Raw genomic sequence first — 19,715 nt, forward strand, 5'->3', positions numbered from 1 at the left:
ACTGCTGTCACATTTGACCTTTAATGGTTTCAAAAGCAGAAGACGTGACCATGGTGACCGTGAGTCAGCCTTACAAGGAGGAAATAAGACAACATAGTCTTCATCCGGCTGTCAACTGTCTTTGAAATGAGTATCTATTAATAACATAGGGATGGAAATATACTTCCCTCACCAGGTATTTCCCTTCCCTAATTTAGCATTTAAAATAAAAAAGAAATATGATACAAGCCAACCCAGGTGATAGCAAGCAGATTCTTTCTCTGAAGTGCAAAGCAGTATTGGCACAAAAAATATATCATAGTTGACATGAAAGTGAGAATTTTGTTTTAAACTGGTTGGAATTTTTGAAAAAAAAAAAAATCAATTATTATTTCTTTGGAATTTGGTTAAACTAGGACAAATCATGTTAGATCATTTTGTAGGAATATAACTTGGTTCTGTAGTGGCTCTGAACCACTGAATTTGAAGACTTAAGAATTTACATTTACTCCTGAATTCTTATTTGCAAAAATGCAAAAGACTTGAAAATAACAAAGAAAATTTCAGGTGAAGAAGCACACTGGGTTAAAGCTTGCTACTCCAAATAGTTCTATCACTCGATTAGCACAAAGCACTACAACTGCAAGATGTTTTTGTCTCAATGGGAATCTGTAATGTTAACCATCACACCTCCCTGAGAAATACAAAAACAAAGCTTATCACAACCACAGTATACTGTGACAGTTACTTCACCTATGATTGTGATTTGTTTTAAATTAAAGGAAACGTTTTTTAATAAAATGACACATAATCATACTGTGCGGATTTTTTTTGGGGGGGGGTGTAAGCTTGTAACACTCAATCAATAACAGGAAAGCTATCTGCAGTACCCTACAAGCTGTAAAAACAAGCCTCATTTTTACTGCAGGTGTTCCAACAGCACTGCTTCCTTTACAGATATTGCATCAGCCATATTTTAGCCTAATCCCACCGCTGCTCTGCGTGAAAACACACAAAACTTGCCATAACAAAAAATTACCTTCATAGCATTAATCACATATTTATCAACTTTAGAGGTCTGCAAAACAATAAGACAAAAGATATTATGTGCTTTTAAGATGGTGACAATCCAAACCCAAAATATAAGAGTTTAAGAATGTTTTGATGATGAAAGAAATGATTGTACTCTGAACAGCAGTATACATCAGATATCAATAGTGTTTACATAATATGTAGTGTTAGATATTTTTGGGGGGGTTATATATTACTTGCAAAATCTACCATCACAAATTTATAGTCACATGGTACAACTGTTACAGAGTCACAAAGTGCAAACTAATGCGTTACTTAGCCAAGGATAATCTTGAGGAAGTGTAGTGTCTGTAAACACCCATTTCTATATCAAACAGCGATCCTTCTTTTAACTACAATAGGTAGTAAAACTTTAATGCTATGTTCTTACTGTACAAGTGCTGGTCCACAAACATTTACATATTTTCATTCCAGTAAACCTGCATTTCATGCTACTCTCGACTACCTTCAGTTGCTACCTTGGGTGCCAGCACTTAGACAAATTCAGATCCTCCTCAGTCTAAAAGAGCTTTTTACTAGACATTATTTTTTAACTTTTACTAATACTGAGGAATGGTAATGAATAAAAGATCAGTCAGCAAGACATTAGTTCCCCCTTATTCTTCTACCTTTTAAAGTTAAGATAAAACTACTTCACCAAAATGCTGAAATCTGATCCAAATGATTGAAATCACTCATGGACTCATTATAGCCTCTTCCACTAAGATTCCCAATAACAACAATGGCTGTGATCGTCAAAGTGAGTTTGAAACAGCTGCAGGACACTTATTCTTCATGGAGGCTTTAGCCCTTAGCATATGCCTACAATGATTTCCATTGCTAAACATAAAACCACCCCCACACAGTTGTACACGTCCACAACCTCATACTGAAACCCGCGGTATGGGATCTGGGTGCTGTCATATATTTTCTTCAGGGTGAACCACCTTCAGCTGTCTTTCCCCTTTTGCTTCTTGAGACCTTTCAGGCCTTGAAGTTTCTGTTGAATCTATGCCTTGTGGGCTGGCAGAGTTTAGTAACTACAACTAGCAGGACAACCATCAGCACTGCTAACACCACAACAGAGATGACAATTACACTTGTTCTATCTAGTGTCTGACAATGCTCTGACATAACACGGCTAATGTTAATCTCCACATACTCTGAGTCCTTTCTGTAGTAACATGTCACTGTGTCAATATCAGGGATGTCAACATTAGAAGCCTTGAATAAGTTGAGAAACCTACTGTTGCCACAGCATCTAAGGGGATTAGAACCCATATAGAGGGTTTTGAGAGATTTCTCTAGAGCTAGCACTGTGTTGTACTCCAAGGTGACCAGGCTATTGTTCTGCAGGTTTAAAGACTCAATGGAGGACTCCTTGGCCCAAAGAGGGAGGCCTGTCAGCTTATTAATGGACAAATCCACAAATTTGAGATTGCCAAAGACAGACAGGTCTGTGTTCAGCTCTTGCAGGTGGTTGCTTTTCAGGGATAGATGAGTCAAGGTTGCCTCTAACCCAGAAAAGGAATTTTCATGAATCTCTACACCCGGGTTTTCAGATAGGTCCAGAATGTAGAGTGGACTGCCACGGAAGGCATACTGGGGAACTGACTCTAAGCTGTTTCCAGAGAGGTACAAGTAGTGCAGTGTTGGTACTGAGGAGAAAGAGACACATCCATGATTCTGGGGTGATCTGCTCTGTGAGGAGCAAATGGTCAGGTAGTTCTGCTGAAGATGCAGTCCTCTGATGCTGGGCAATCTGTGAAATGTGTCAAATTCTAAGGTGGTAAGATAATTTCCCTGCAGATAGAGCACCTCCAAAGACTGCAAAGTGCTCTCTCCAAAGGAAAGGTTCTGTAGGGCATTGAAGCTCAGATCAAGGGTTTTCAGTGAATTTAAAGGACTTTCTTGGTCTATAGTAAAGCTCTCTAAACAATTATTGCTTATGTTCAGAGTCTCAAGAGCCATGGTGGTGGTAAAAAATGCAGATGGTATAGTCTTGATCTGGTTGTAACTCAAGTCTAAGAAAAGAAGCTGTGGTAGATCTTGATGTTTTTGATTTAAGTTTAAGTGCACGTGAGCCAGGTATTCTGTGTTTTTCAAATACTCCAGCTCCTCAGCAGTAGCAGTCGTGTTAATACTCCTCAAAAGGTTTCTAGACAAATCAAGGTATATGAGCTTGTTCTTCCTGGGGAGTATTGGAAAGTAGAGGATCTTATTCTCCCTTAAGTCCAGGTAGAGAAGCTCATACTCCCTGTCTGAGTCCCTGGTTTGAAAGTGCTCCAAGCTGTTTTTGCTCAGGTTAAGTGATTTTAGTTGGTGTAAGTTAAAGTCGGCGATACAAGAGATGGAGTTCACTGACAAATCAAGTTCAGCAAGACTGTCCAAATATTCAAATGCTCCTTCCTCAATGTCTAGGATAACATTATTATGCAGGTCAATGTTTCTTAAAGCTGAAGATCCAGCAAAGGTGTTTTTGCCTATTTTGGTTATGCTGTTGCCATCTAAGGAGAGGTTTTTAAGTGCTGGAGCGTCTTGCAGAAAGTAATCACTCATATCCGTGTATAGCCCATTACCTGATAGGTCAAGCTTTTCCACAGAAGTAAGGGGCCCTACATGAGTTTTCCGAGCAGCAAAAAGATCCAAGTAGTTCCTGGAGAGATCCAGTACTTGGAGATTTTTCATATCTTTGAAGAGGCCAGGTTGAATGAATTCAATCTTGTTAGAGTGAAAGTTCAGGTGGTGCACGGTGGTGTAAACAGCCAAAACCTCATGTGTGAGATTTTGAAGAAGGTTTCCCGAAAGGTCCAGTTTATGGATGTCTGGAGGCAGCCTGGCAGGGACGGTCCTCAGGCTTAAATCATTGCAGTATGCGCTTTTTTGGTGCTGCAAACAAACAAGGGAGAACACCTCATAAACAAAATTGAAATAAACTGATACATTTTTTAAAAATCTCTTTCACATTGTATTTGTCAGTCATCACTAGTTCCGTACAGAGGTTGTTGGCTTTTGTGGTTCGTCATTGAGTTGTACAATCCACCGTAGCATAAACCATACTTTCTATTTAAGTGACACAGAACCCCCCCCCCCCTCCTTTTTCCATGACAGGAGGAGGATGTAAAAAAACTCAAGGTTCAACTTCCTCCATACAAAATAAGTCATCAGATCTCAATTCAAACACGTTAGTCAGCACCAATGCCATGTCAGAAGGCTATTTCCTGCACTGTAAACAATCAGCCTCTATATTAATCTACTGAGACCATCCACAGAGCATCAGAATAACTGAACTAGGACAGGAGGAAATCCATGATGTCCTTGATGTTTACAGGGAGGAGGCCTGAAAATGAGCCCGAGGAGGGAAGAGGTAATGTCCAAACAGTACCCTACTCTAGTACACTCACAGTGAAAACTCTACTTGAGACCCAGACATGCAAAAAAGGACATTCTATTGTGTACTGAAACCCTAGGCTTTTGCATCTAATTCAGTCCATTTGCCTCCTGGAAATCTATGGCATCTTCCTTATATAAAGCTCTTACAGTGATATTTATCTCTAATTAATGTTCTGTTGGAAAATCAAAGACTGAATTATCCAGCCAGGTTTTAATTTGGGTAAAAATATACTTCTCATCTCATCTTCTTTGGTCCTGCTGAGTTCCTCTAAGCAAAGCGCAGGTATATAATGTATGTTTCACATCTTTGAAGAAGGCTAATCAGAAGTTAGCATGGTAATAAATTAAAGAGTAAACCTTAATTAGAAACTAAAAAAATATCCTGTTTCAGAAGTGTACAGCCCATAATTTGTTCAACAATAACTCACTGTAACTACAAACTTTGCTTTTCTGATGATACGACTACAGGCATACATCTGCAGAGTGCAATAAAACGACGATCTGATTCAGCAACACAAAGATCGTTTGTAAAACAGCAACATCACTCATAAACATAAAACAAGTAAGCCTATTCTTGTTATTTATAAAGAATTAAAATGCAATTAATCTGTAACATTACAATACAGCATTTCAATCTGTCAGTCATTTGAAGCTTTTGAGAACGAGAGTTACTTACCACTTGGCAGGGCGAAGGCTGGCGTGGATGTATAAATGCTGTCACTTCATTAACAAGGATAACAACAACCCAGAGCAAGGCTCCCATGGTGCTGCAAGGACAAGGAATAATGGAATAAAATCTTCATGAGAGCTGTCTTTTTGCTTCTTTTACAGGGATGTTGGTTCAGAGTGCAGGTAACCTGACCTATGACAGTGCAAAATTTCTTGTGGCATGGTATGAATCTCTCATTGCCTATAAAAACACTCTTTTCCCAAGAGCTGACATCACATCATGTTGTGACTGATGTAAGCATGATATGGGGACATAAGAAACCTCTGTTTTCGTTGGACTATATGATATTCATGTCAAGCTTAAGTCTTTCTCAGAATTTTAAAATGTACCTTTTCCCCCCATGTCTTTCATAGGCCTATTACAGTTCTATTTTACGTCAGTGGAAACACCCACAGATCAGATTCAAGCAGAAATATAAAAGGTTACTCATTACCAAAGAAGCAAAACAGAAAAATTATTATACATTTTGTGGTTTTCACAGCTGATTCTGAATTATGCAAATTAAACAAAAAGGACAGCGTAGCACCTCCCTTACTGTACAGTGAATGATTAAAAAAAAATTCATACAACATATCAGCTGTCACAGCTTTCTTTAATGTACCTCATGAATGTTCACTGAATGGTACAATGCCTTGTTTTTGGTTTCAGAAAAGCACCTGTCATCCACTATGATCTACAGGTTTATGAACACCTCATGAAAGTCTTCTTTTCAACGTCTTCTTTCCATTACTTTTGTTCAAAAAATCCAGCTCTCACAGCCTATGTCTATAAGTCCCAACTCTGATTCCGTGAAATAAATGCATAAGAAAAGTCTGCCCATATCTTAAACTTAGAACTCCCGACATATTTATGTATTTTCCACTAAGACAAAAGCCTTTGAATAATCAGTCAATTCTCTCTACTTGTTCATTTATTCTCCAAAAGTCTTGTCATACCAAAAAATATTGCCTTTCGGATTCTTCCCACATATCAGCCAAAATGATCATGCAATGAGAAATCGATACAGGTGCTCCATGGTTTTACCTCTCTTTGGAATGAAACTATCCCCTGCACAAAGAGCTGGTCATGCTGCTTGTCTTGGCTCCCTCTCACATCTTCACTGACAGAAATGCAACTGGCTTAGCTCTGTACCTTTCATTTCTACTCCAAGCTGTTTCAGCTACACATCCTGTGGGAATATCCTGCATTATGTGTTTTTTTTTCTCCCTACCCTCAGCAATGCCTTATTTGGAAATGGGGAGCTCTCTCTCTCTTTCTCTCTCTCTCTCTCTCTCTCTCTCTCTCTCTCTCTTTGTGAGAAAGAGCAGCTGTTCTCATTGTAAGACTATGAATTCCTTCATTCTGTAAACAGGTCGGCATGTAAACATGTGAACTTAATCAAAAGTCCACAGCCCACTATGAGGTACTTTTTCTTCGTATTTTCAGTTTGCCTATACTGCGAAGCTATCGAGGATAAGATTAATTAAGTTTAACGAAACCTTTAAAGCCTCTCTAGTATTGAGTCAATTGTGAATACAGCTGCTAGTCTTCAGTATAAAATAAGCGTGCCGTCTTTAAACGTGAAATTCAGTTTTTAAAGTGCTACGAAAAATACTCACTATACCGTGCATCCTGGAATGCTTTCCGTCTTCATTGCCGTATCAAAGCTGCATCTACCAATTTGCTCAAGACATAGCTAACTTGGTTCGGTTTTAAGCATAAGCAGATGGTAGGATCCATGGTAGAATCCCCGGCTGCATCCCTCCTTGATATATAGCCTTCTGTATGCGCCGGGAATTCCCTTAGCAATCCGCCCCTCATTAAGAGACTGGAGTCTTCTTTTTCCATTGCTGTCATTCTGCGATTAAATAGATAAATAAATAAACAAATAAACAATAAGTAAATGACCGTTTAAAATGAAATACTTGATCATCCACAGCAAGACAACTTACGATAATAATACGATAAAAGTTGTAGTAATCGGTTAAAATCACCAGTTTTGTTACGAACAACGTCTACGTAATTAAACATTTCTTACTGATCGCTTGGGGGGAAACGATTGCTGCCTTGATGTTGAAAATTGAAGAACTGTTACATACTACAATTTACCACAGAAACGCACAGGCTTGCGCTCAAAACAAACAAACTAGTTAGGGTGGATAATGGCTCCCTCTAGTGAAGATAAGAACTTGAAGAATAAAAGAATCTAATAAGCCAAAATAAAACTGTCGGAACAATACTCACTCTCACACACACACACACGTATATATATATATATATATATATATATATATATATATATATATATATATATATATATTACCAGTTCATAAAAAAAACTATGAATGAACGAACGCATTTTCCATGCTCTACCACAGCTTCCCGCATATTCACGGCTGGACAAAATTTCACCATCGTATAAACCACAACAATTTTATGTTTTTTATTATTATTATTTGTTTGTTTGTCTACTCTGTCATGAATCCTACTGTTTTGTGGCAGAGACAAACTGCATTTGCTCTGAAGTCACATATCTGACATATCTCTGTCTCGCACAAAGTGATGTCACGTTTTGGAAATTTGATTCATTCTTACTAAACAACTACATCCTTACTTGCTATTACCGTCGTGTAGCTAGTTCTGAAACGAAAACGAAAGCCAGGAAGCTTACACCAAGCTTGTAGTACCTCGTCGTAACTGTGGTAGTCCTGTAGGCTACACATTAACTACCGTTCTTTCGCCAAATAGGCTTCTTTTATCAGGCAGCGCCCTCTAACGGTTGTTACAATGTAGACCGTAATGTGATCATACCAAATGGATATCACAATGATACAATTTCAAAGCTTGGTATAAAAATTTGTAATCTCCTAGATCCTTGCTCCACTAAAGGCTGATCAAATGTTAAAATCAGATTATATCCCATCCCACCCTTGTGTGCATCGAATGTCAGTCTGAGAGGTACTAAAAGGGTTTGTAAAGAGGTCAATTCTTCTGCGTTACTCACAGTAGTTCAAAGTAGTAGTCCAAAACAGAATGTTTTAAGGCGTGATAACTATGGGCCCGTGGCTTTATGTGCAACTGAACGAATATCCAGAATAATTGGATTGACTGTAATTTCATGACATATGATCCACTCAAATGTGTAAATTAGAGAACGGAGTGTGACAATACAAAAGGCAAAAAACAAACAAACCGACAAAAAACCAACAGTTACCTACACTTCGCCATTATAAAACCTGCAGGTCTTTAAACTTAATATACATTGTTTGCTATTTCCTGTGAGGCCATGTGCAGTTTAAGATAAATCTGTTATTTGAAATGTGTGTTTTTATAACCACACGACTGACATTCAAAAACTAGCCAGATGCCGTCATAAATTTGCTCTCCACCAATTTTTTGCTTTGGACACTCAGTCTCTGTAATGTGTATAACACTTGTTAATTAAACAAGAACTTAAGTGGGGACTTAAGTGGCCCGTGTATGGCAAGGAGGCGTGGATTTCCGTGGATGCCTCACTGTGCTCTATTATTACGTCTTCATGTGTACTTCACACAATGAAATTCTCCAGAACGGCCTCCCTGTCGAGTCAGCCAGCAGATAAAAGCTGATCGACTGCTACGTTAACAGGATTTGTGCTGAACTGCATCAGGTTTGACGCGCACTACGGACTCTCCAGCATCTTCGATCTTTTCTACGGGATTCTCGTCGAGTGTACTGCGCTCTTGTCAATTGATAACAGTCACAACAAAAAGAAAAGTAAGTCCTTTATTTATAGCAGAGAGTTTAAATTATTGCAAGTCAACTGAAATGTCGTTTGCTGTTTTCAACGATAATGCACTGCTTATTGCAGCAAAATGTGTAAGTATCTGTGTTATTTATTTATATGATATGTTTATTCACGCAATATCTGTATACAGATATTCAGTAATTTATGTAGCCCATCTTTATCTGTTTTCCTGTTAGATTATAACCCGTGTTAAGTACACGAGTTCGCGAGTTATAAAGGAAAACAATATATATCTAGTCACTTTGACTCACTTTGCACATGTCTTTCCAGGATGGGTTTTGGGGGCAATAGCGACACTCCTGTTAATCATACGACGGAGTGCATCTCCTCTTATGCCGAGAACATTCTTCAAATCCTTAACATGTACAGAAAGAGTGGCATCTTCACAGACATAGTCCTGCAAGTGGATGGTTGCGAGTTCCCCTGTCATCGCGCCGTACTGAGTGCCAGCAGCCCCTATTTCCACACCATGTTCAATAGTCAAATGCTGGAGAGTACGCAGTCTGTGATACAAATCCAGGTCCTATCTCGCGTGGCCATGGAAGACTTGCTAAACTTCCTGTACGAGGGAAGGGTTGACCTGAATGAAGACAACGTGGAGACCGTCTACCAAGCAGCTGATTTCCTAGGGGTTTCGGTCCTCTGCAACGCCTGCATCCAGTTCCTGGAGAAACGCGTCAACCACTCCAATTGCCTGGGCATCATGGACTTTGCCAGTTCCTACCTTTTAAGGAACCTGGCAGAGACGTGTCAGAACCTGCTAAACAAAGATTTTGTGAAGGTCTACAAGCACAAAGAGTTCTTGCGCCTGCCCAAAGAGCGCATTGTAGAACTGCTGATGAGCGAGCAGCTGCAGATCCAGAGGGAGGAGGTCTTGGTGGAAGCTGTACTGAAATGGGTCCATCATGAGCCCAGTGACAGAAAGGCGGCCCTGAGAGAGCTGCTGGAGCTGGTGCGGCTGCCTCTGGTCGACCCATCATTCTTTGTCAACAGTGTGGAGACAGATGACATCCTACAGGACTGCAGGGACTGTCGGCCTCTGCTTCTGGAGGCCAGGAGATACCACACCTTTGGCAGAGAGATCTATTCTGCACGGACAAAGCCCAGAAGGTTTGTTTGAAGTGCAAGTGGTCTGGCGTACTATTTCTATTTTTATTGTTGTTGTTGTTGTTTCTCTAGTTATTTGTGTTGTTGTTTTATAATACAACACACAATATTATAGTACAACACAATTGTTTTATATAATTTTCATAAAATACGTACAGCAGTGTTGAGCAGCAGCGATCAGCTCAGTGCTTCCTCTCATATATTCAGGTCGTCTGGGACAGCGGAGGTGATTATGATAATCGGCGGATGTGACAGAAATGGTTTCTCCAGGCTATCCCACACCGAGAAATACAACCCTTTCACTGGAGAGTGGACCTCAGCTGCCCACATCCCAGGCCACTCAAAGTCTGAATTTGCTTCCAGTGAACTTCAAAATGATGTATATGTCTCAGGTATGTCATATGTTAAGCACAACCAACAGAATCACTTTTTGTACTCATGACATGACTGCTGTTGTTGTTGTATTCCTGAGAAGTGTCTGAGAGCTTCAAATTTGAAATGCAAAGCTGTTCTGTTAAATAGAGCATAGCAACAGCACAGCAGACCTGTGTTTCTATCAAAGCCTTTTGTACGTATACATGGGCTTTTGATTCCACATGCCTCTCAGCTGCAGGAAAAAAAAAATACGGGCTGTGCTGTTCCCTTGAAAAAATATCATCTATGCTTGTAAACAGCATGTGGCTTCCAGGGAGCTTTATCTACTGTCTGATCTGATGAGTCTCATTTAGGGTCATTCTTCAGTTTTCATCAAAATAAATACGACTGAATTCTCTTCTCTATCTTCTCCATCAGGCGGCCAACTAAACAGCTCAGATGTGTGGAGATACATGGTCCAGCTTAACCAGTGGGTGCGGGTTGGGAACTTGAAAAAAGGCAGATGGCGACACAAAATGGCGACCCTTCTTGGCAAGGTGACTTGTCAGTCAGATATTTTTGTTTAGAAATATCTTTTCTTGAAGTCAAAATTTATCCCACTATGTAATTTTACGGTCAGGTTGTACAACGCACTTGATTTGGAGTTAAAAGTTCATAAGTTGACACGCTCTGTTGCTGCTTTAGCTGTATGCAGTAGGAGGCTACAACGGACATGAGAGGCTCTCTAGTGTGGAGTGCTACAGCGCATTTGATAACCAGTGGCTGACAGTGGCCCCATTGCTTCTCCCTGTAAGCTCAGCAGCAGTGACTAGCTGTGCTGGAAAGCTGTATGTGATTGGAGGTGCAGTGAATGAAGACTCCAACACAAATAAGGTGAGTGCAACACAGATCCTCCAACAGAATGTCTGTCTCAATATCTGGTTGCGTCTGAAAAGCAGAGAAAATTAGCTCAGCAGATCTGTTGACAGATAGAGATCTGTTTTGCCAGCACTTACTGTTTGTCTCAGATAGAAATACAGTGAAGCTATACATTGCATAAATAGTTCTGAGATCATCGTTCTGTGTAGCTTTGGCAGGGGCATGCAACAACCGGTCTTGAAAGTGGAAACAAAACCAAGCTACATTATACAGTGTATTATGCACATATGGGAGGGCCCTGAGTCTTTGGGGGGGGGGGGGGGGGGTGTCAGCATTAACTGTGGAATTTTTATCCACAGTAGGTTTTCGGTCTGGACTGAAAGATTTTTGTTTAATTCACAGTGATATTTTTAAGAAAAGAATAAATGTAAGCATTTCCTTGTAAGCAGGTGTTATAAAAGGTCTTCACATTGCACAAATGCGTCAGTGTAATATTGATTTACACAGATACGTTACTTTAATCCATCAAGGATATTTGTTAGGACATTATTTTCAGAGGGAAAATGTGTAATCCGTTGAAGATCTCGGGATTGAAACTTTATCTCCTCATAATAATAATATTTAAAAAAAAAAAACTTATTGGATATTCAGGTGGCTTGCATATTTTCCTTCTTTAACGTTGCTGCTCCTCCCAAAATCATCTCTGCGCGATCAACGATTGGAGCCTTATCTAAACAAGTCTTTGTCTGTGATGCACGTTTTAGGTCCAATGCTATGACCCTGTGCAGGACCAGTGGACTTTTGTTGCCACCTGTCCATTCTCACAGAGGTGCATCAGTGCCGTCACCCTCAACAACACCATTTACGTCGTCGGGGGTCTTCTGGACAAGATTTACACTTATAATCCAAGCAAGGATACCTGGAGCAAGGCCGCCACGTTACCAATGAAAGTAGTATGTATCAGCCTAAAACTTACGCCCTCATTTTTACCATTCACTTTTGAAGTCATTACTGTAGATAGTGATGTTAGGTTGGTGAGGCATTTTATCCGTAAGATTTGACTGGGGTATGTGACTGCCGTCTCAATGCTGTTCGTTCTTTCCGATCTGCCGAGACGTGATGCATTTGTCAGGTTTTTTTTGTGAAGTATTTTGGGACTGTGTTTTCATGTGTTTTTGTAAGTTCCTAGTTATAACGTGGTGAAATATTTATTTAAGAATGCACGTAACTGCATGGTGCTGTCGTTGACCTGACCCTGGCTTTGTCTCTGTTTCTCAGGAGAGTTGTGGACTGACTGTGTGTGATGGTAAAATTTATGTCGTGGGTGGGCGTGACGAGTATTCTGCAGCCCTTAACTATATGTGGGCTTTTAATCCGGAGACCAACACGGTGACCAAGGAGAAGTCCCTGCCGCGGAGCGTCAGCTACCATGGCTGTGTCACCATCACTCAGCGCTGTCCTCAGAAATCTTGACTGTCACCTGGCTATTTCTATTCCTGTGTAAATTGTTTGTTTCAGCTACTCTGTGCTACATTATATAGTAATACCGTCGCTGTCTTGTGTTCATTTAACTGTATGTCATACCATAATTCACTTTGTGTTATATTCTTTATACTGCAAGGCACTTACTCTTTGAATTAATGGTTAATAATATACTATTGTTTGTTATATATTACAGCAAAAACTATGAATGGTAGACACTCTTTAATGCATTGTGTTGTTGTGACATTTCATTCTAGAATTTACTGTAAAAGCCAGCTTGAAAGGAATGGTTTACATTCCACCGTAGGTGACCTGCTATTACTTGTTACAAACTTAAAAGATTCTATAGCAGTTATCTCTGGAATGCTTCTGCTTTTAAAAAATGCTTCCAAGGAAAATGCGAAGATTTTTTGTCATGTGATAACATGTTGACCTTTGGCAAGTTTGCCATGATGACATGATCCTGCTTCCCTCACGATTGCGCAGTAATAGAAGCAATTAAGTTATTTTGGTAATGTATATATGTAAAGTATGATGTATGTTTAACTTATCTTTGTGTAACCATCTTTTGATTAGACATTTTGTGTCAAAGCTTATTAAGAGACTATAAGATGAAGAACTCAAGATAAAAGTGAATCTCAGTCTCCTTTAATAATTGCACATTCAGGGAAATCCCTCAAATAATATGACTTCTAACAAACTGTGAATATTATACTGTGAGAAATACACAGCGACTTACCCCAAAACATTGTCTGTCTACCTTATATTTTATGTTGTAATGAAGGCATTAAAAACAATAAAACTGTTTTTTTATGACTGAATTATAAAACTGTGTCGTATTGCCTGCTTATCAAATTTAGAGGCAAATTTTATAGTACCCCTGGGTAGATGCCCTAGACAGAAGCAGATGCAGTAAAGATAGGCTGAATGTGGATATTTTTTTGTGATGAATAAGTGAAGATTTAGTCTCATTTTGAATGTGAGACCAACACATTTGACACACTTGGATTAAGTGTGTATTTTTAATAATGCTGCAATTTGTTCAGCAGAAATAGTTATTTCCAACAAATTTACCTTAAGTTTAATTCTGGTACATTTAAGTATTTAAGTCATTTGACTGTTCACAACATGAAGTGAAAGCATAGTTTAAATATGTACAGAGATGTATAATATTTTGTTCAATGACCTTTTTTAGCATATTTCTTAAGGACACACAGCTCAGCGTGTTCATGCACCTCTTAAGCGAAAGCTGTGATCAAGGGTGGATTTGCTAGCAAAAAAATCCTTCAGTTCGTAATTATGTTCAAATGTTTTGTTTATGGGTTTGCCAAGATTGGGATGGGCAAATTTTTAATCAGCTTCCTTCAGTTGTGTTTTTCCTTCCTTTGCTGAGAATTAAAACCAAAACCACTCTCATTAGGCCATCACTCAAACAAATACTTGTGTAAAAAAAATGTGATAGGTGAAGGAGGAACCATACTTTGAGTGATTGGTTTACTCCTTGAACTGTGCCATTATTGAAAGCCTGCTTCCGTAAGAGAGATAAACTGAGGATACTGAGGAAATCGCTTTGACAGAATGAAGGAAAGGGGATAATTTGATGAGAGTTCCATAGAACTGTTGGTGGAACAAAAACAAGGAAGTCATGCAAGGGCGCGTAGTGTAGATAGCATGGATGGCATTTTTCTTTAGTCCTTTGATTACTTCTGTCGGACAGGCCACACGATGTTATATATCACTTTCAGGTTCATTTCTAAAGAACATGAACTAAGCACATTGCCAAATGAAAACTAATTTGGTTAGAAATGTGAAGCATTCATCTACTGAGGGCTTGTATTTAAAAGAGCAATGCCCTATGGGTGCAGTATGTGAGGCCTAACGCTGTCATTACAGCCTGATTACTGAGGTACCCCCAGCAGATGGGGCCTTGAACAGATGGCACAGTGCCTGAAAATTATGTTTGGAGTGGGCTGTTCCATATACAGAAAAGGAGAACCAGAGAATACCCTGGGGAGTTCTAACTGAGGGGTCTGATTCTCCTGGTGTTGCACCTCCTTCTGTCCAGCTCCACATATCATGAATGTTTAGCTTATGTTCACAATCTGTATTGTAAGAACAGTTTGGTGCACTGAGGAATACAGAAAGCAATTACACCACAATATATATCACAAACATAAGTGCCATAGGTATGTTTATATCATAAACGTAAGTCAGTAATAATAATAATGCTAATAATAATAATATTTATACAGCACTTTACAAGCTTTATGCTTAAGCTTAAGTGCTTTCCGGATTAAAGGATTTACAAAGTGAAAATAAAAATATCAGAACCCCATATAACCGCCCCCCCCCCCCCCCCCCCAAACTAAGGGAGGACTGTATCTGTAGTTTGTGATGCTCTGGACCAAAGATCAAAATCACTGTAAGAAGTTAGCTGCCATCCAGTCCTTGACATTGGATAAACAGGAATGCAGTGTGGCTAGATTGTTCAGTTCATGTGGCTTAAACGAGAGGTATAACTGTGTATCACTTGCGTGACAGTGAAACGAGATGTTGTGGTAACATGTACAGTAAGAATAAAATTGGTCCCAGAATAGATCATTGGGACAGTTCACAGGTGACGCTAGCTGTTGAAGATTTAAAATCCTGGATGGAGACAAAAAAAATTCCTGTTTTTTCAGGTGAGAGGAGAACCACTCCAGTGCAACTACAGTGATTCCTGCCCATTTCCTCAATGAGAATTTTGTGCTCTATGGTGTCAAAGGCTGCACTTACATCCAGCAGCACTAAGACAGAGCAGTGTCCAGAGTCTGCAGCCAGCAATAAGTCATTTGTCACACGAAGGAGAGCTGTTTCCATACTGTATAACTTTCCAAAACCACTCTAGAATTTTTTTGTCAAGGATATTAATTGTTCCCTAGTGCCTCTAGAAGTTGTGTCAAAACTTATGTCTCTAAAATTTTTTAAACAAATGGCAGTTTGGAAACAGGTCAAACGTTTTGTATGTCGGCCGGATGCAACGTGGGCCCTTTCAGGAACGACTGAACACATGCCATCTTAAAGAGGTTAGGCACACATCCAGAAGAGAGGGAACTGTTAATAGTGAGCAGATGAGGTGCGATGGCATCCATTTTCTCTTTTAAGAATGTAGCGGGGAGAGGGTCAAGTTGGCACGATGACAAGCCCATATGTGACGCAGTGTCAAGAAGGTCCTGTAGTTAAAAAAAGCAATTCAGTAATTCCAGGTGAAGACCAGGAATATCCACAGATGTGGCAGGGAGAGTTATTTGTGTTGTTCATTTTATGTTGTTCCTTTTATTAATGAAGAAAGTAGGGAAACTTTTCACACTCTGCTGGAGACGAGGTGGTTGTTTGTGGGGGGTTGATGAGGTCATTGGTAGTTTTGAATAAGGTGCGTGGATTACGCTGAATAGCACAGATTAACTGTGAAAAGTATTGGCCTCGAGCCTCCCTCAATTTATTATTATAACGTCGCAATAAATCTTTTAATGATTGACAGTGAACTTGTAACTTACATGATTTCCACTTTCTCTCTGCTCTCCTGCATATTCTTTTAAGAGTCCGAATGTCGGTGTTTATCCAGGGGATTGCGCTTATCATCGATTTTAGCTGGGTTTTTAGGGGTGCAACCTTGTCCAGTGTGGATTAGGCACAGGCTTATTAAAAGCATTTGTGAAGCCATTTGTATCCGAATAATATTTCAGATTGTCCATGGCACTATTAAAGAGGGGAATAAATGTTCCCACTGTGCGCTCATTAATAACAAGAAAACGTACTTTCTTTTTGTAATTTGTCTCCAAAGTCTGAAAAACAGTGTCAAACAAGATGCACATATGATGCTACACCGAAAGGTCTCTGACAGAAAGATTATTTACATTTAGCCCCAGAGTAAACATTAAGTCTATTGTGTGGCCACGGTTGTGAGTTTAGCCCTTAATGTATTGAACCAGGTCGTAAGATTCCATGATATTTAAAAATGCTTTAGAGTGATGATTTGAAATGTCATCAATATGGAAACTAAGGTCGCCGACAATAATGAATTTATCAAAATCAAGAGCAATGGAAGATAGGAGTTCTGGAAATTCTGTTAAAAACACAGAATTTATTTTTGGTGGACGATAGATGAGAAGGCAGAGTATGGGAGACGCACAATTTATTTTAAACATTAGAGCATCAAAACTGGATAGATCACTGTCACAGCCTGCACCTCCATTTTGGACTTTTAGTTTGATATGTCTTTGTGCTCTTGTTCTGTGTCTGTCTCCGCCCCTCACCTGTTCCTGTTTGTCTCATTATTAACCTGGTTAATTTCATCCAATCCTGTTTTGCCCTGTTTAGTTCTCCTTCTATTTATGCCCTAGTGTTTGCCTTGTCTTTTGTCTATCGTTGTTTGTGTATTTTGCGCACTGTCAAGCTGCACCTTTTTGTTATTGGTTTTTTTGTTCCTGTTCTGCACATGTATTTGGATCCTCAGTTTAAGTAAAGTCCTCTGTTTTGTCACCTTCATCATTGTGTCCTGCATTTGGGTCCTGCACCACACCACCAGCGTGACAATCACCCATGGAAATAGGGCTGCACTTAAATTTATCTTTGAAAACTACAGCCAGACCTCCTCAACAACTGACCCTAGGAGAGGTAACTGATTCAAAGTTTGGGGGCCACGTCTCAATCAGCTGACTAAATTCCACAGGTGGAAGCCAGGTTTCGGTTAGGAATAAGGAATCTAACAGAAGTTATCATTGTCTTCCAGACACTCAGTAACGGAAGTGTGAGGAGGATAATGAATGTTTTGAGGAATGTAGTGGATGTCCGCGTGTTTTGCAAATGAAAAGTAAAATAAAACCAACAAAGCTGGTTTGGTCAGATAACTGATCCCTCCGTAGAATCTTACTCAGTGTTAACCAACCGGAAAAACTGAAACTAAATGGAAGCCTTTAGGAAAGATTAAATATTTGCAGTGGAACAAATGGAAAGGCTAACAGCGATATCTCTACGTGATTTCCTGCTAAGGAACTTTGACTTTTTGACTTTTGACTTCCTCCATATATTACATGTTTTCAAAGGTGTGAAAAGGTTATTTCAGAAGTTCACAATGTCCAACGTTATGTATCTGCATTGTTTGTGCTTTGCGGCATCTATGGTGTCCCATCTAGGGGTAGCATGAGCTGAGTTTGGCTCAAGATCAACCACTGACATCACACTTGCCAAGGAGGAATTTTAGCACGAGAGACAGTGGCTGAGGGAAGATTTAAATCAGTGAAGTAATTCGCGTGAAGGCTGAAGTAAGCACTGCCTAATGAGGTTTCAAGAAACTAGAACATGACACCTGGAGGAAAAAAACAAAACTTTCAGATGTAGATTGTGTATGTGGTATCATGCCAATGGTATAGGGAAGTTAATGGTTCATTGTGAATATTAGACGTGATACTAACATCACTTAGCTGTGACCATAATCTTATTTCAGAATCTGAACCCAGTGAAACTACAGGTATTCTGAAAAACTCTATTTATAGCTCTGAACACTGAACCTAGAAATTATTCAGAATAACTCTTCATCAGCCTTAACATATATTAAATAATAGCATTAAAGTAGCTAGTAAAATAATAGTCTTAAAATTCAATACAGCGAAGTTCCTGGATCACCACACGATTTACGACGTAGGCCTACTCAGAGAGTTGCAATGCGAATGTACGCGTCTATTACAACAGTTGAACTCAAAACACAGAGTAAATCTAATATTGAATAAACTGCGATTCCAGCGGAGGCAAGGCACATCCGCTACACACGCACACATACAACAGCATCTAAACTACTCACAAGAAGACTAACAACTTGCGGTAGACAATAACAAGATCCTCGTTATCAAACGTATGGATGCACAGCTACGCGAGTATGAGGCATCACTAAGAGGCACGCTTAACCAAAAAAAAAAAAAACAGTGATGTTTCTAGTGGGTAGTGAGGGGAGGAGAGGAAAGGGAAGAAGAAAAGCAGGACCAGCCACGTTCAGGTAGGAGAGACCAGAGTTACCGAGATTGGCATTAGGAGACCCTGAGCGAAACTTCGTATCAGTGCCGGGAGAGTGCTTTATAGTTCTTTTCCACTAGGTGCTGGTGCCCGTGCAGGTGCCGGTGCGGAGCCAGTGCTGCCTTGGTGCCTTTTGAGAACCGGCCCGCATTTCAAGCGTCGCGGATTTTCAGAAGTAGTAAGACTGGGCCGATTCTTCGCAGGGACGAGCAGAGCCGACGGACGGACGGACTACATTATGGTTGATAAACTGGAGCTCAACTGACACTAAGCTGAACTGTAGCGTAGCTGAACTGTAGGATAGCAGGGAGTCTGGGTTTTTTTTTTATTTGCGGACGGGGTGTCTCTGTCCAAAGGGAGGAGATACTCCTTGGAACTTGGAAAGCATTAAACTCGGTTGTAATAATTTTACATAACTTTTTCACGCTAAAGAATAGTCAAATTACATTAGCCTACTCGTATCTGCCGCATTTAATTCTTCCGAACAAGACCAAATATATATATATTTTTTTCATTACGAACAGCACAGTTTCACTGTTGGCCAGAAAATAAGCTACTCGTTACTTGGCTCCTGGTTATTTTTAAGTCTTACCGCGCTTTTATGACTCTATGAACGGTTATGACTCGACATGCATAATTAAGTAATATCGTACGGTTAGATTCATTGTTCTACATAGTTTGTGCCCGAGCGGAGCAATGCAGATGAGGCCTGTAGCATGGTCTGAATTCCATTCTCACGGGGAAACCAACCTCCCGAGGTGATGTCTCCCTCGAATTGATCGTTATCAACTTTTGACCAAGTGTTTGCGTTGGTTTCCTTCGGGAGCTCCGGTTTCCTCGCACAGTCCAAAGACATGCAGGTCAGGCGAAGTAGAGACGCTTAAATTGCCCCTTGGTGTGAATGTG

General features: G+C 39.8%; 2 protein-coding genes across 2 annotated transcripts; one reads left to right on the top strand and one right to left on the bottom strand.

Moving 5' to 3' along the window:
- Positions 1 to 859: 859 nt before the first annotated feature.
- Positions 860 to 6,259, bottom strand: lrrc32 (leucine rich repeat containing 32). The gene is made up of 3 exons (XM_030792927.1): positions 6,197 to 6,259; positions 5,120 to 5,210; positions 860 to 3,939 (listed from the first exon to the last, which is right to left on the bottom strand). Exons 2-3 carry the CDS (start codon positions 5,204 to 5,206, stop codon positions 2,035 to 2,037), a joined length of 1,992 nt encoding a protein of 663 aa, XP_030648787.1. The 5' UTR covers positions 5,207 to 5,210; positions 6,197 to 6,259; the 3' UTR covers positions 860 to 2,034.
- Positions 6,260 to 9,210: 2,951 nt separating this feature from the next.
- On the top strand, positions 9,211 to 12,752 carry klhl35 (kelch-like family member 35). The gene is made up of 6 exons (XM_030792205.1): positions 9,211 to 10,049; positions 10,254 to 10,438; positions 10,839 to 10,957; positions 11,106 to 11,294; positions 12,044 to 12,232; positions 12,558 to 12,752. Exons 1-6 carry the CDS (start codon positions 9,211 to 9,213, stop codon positions 12,750 to 12,752), a joined length of 1,716 nt encoding a protein of 571 aa, XP_030648065.1.
- Positions 12,753 to 19,715: the final 6,963 nt, after the last annotated feature.

The sequence above is a fragment of the Chanos chanos genome, chromosome 15, assembly GCF_902362185.1.
Source record: "Chanos chanos chromosome 15, fChaCha1.1, whole genome shotgun sequence".
NCBI classification, from domain to species: domain Eukaryota; kingdom Metazoa; phylum Chordata; class Actinopteri; order Gonorynchiformes; family Chanidae; genus Chanos; species Chanos chanos.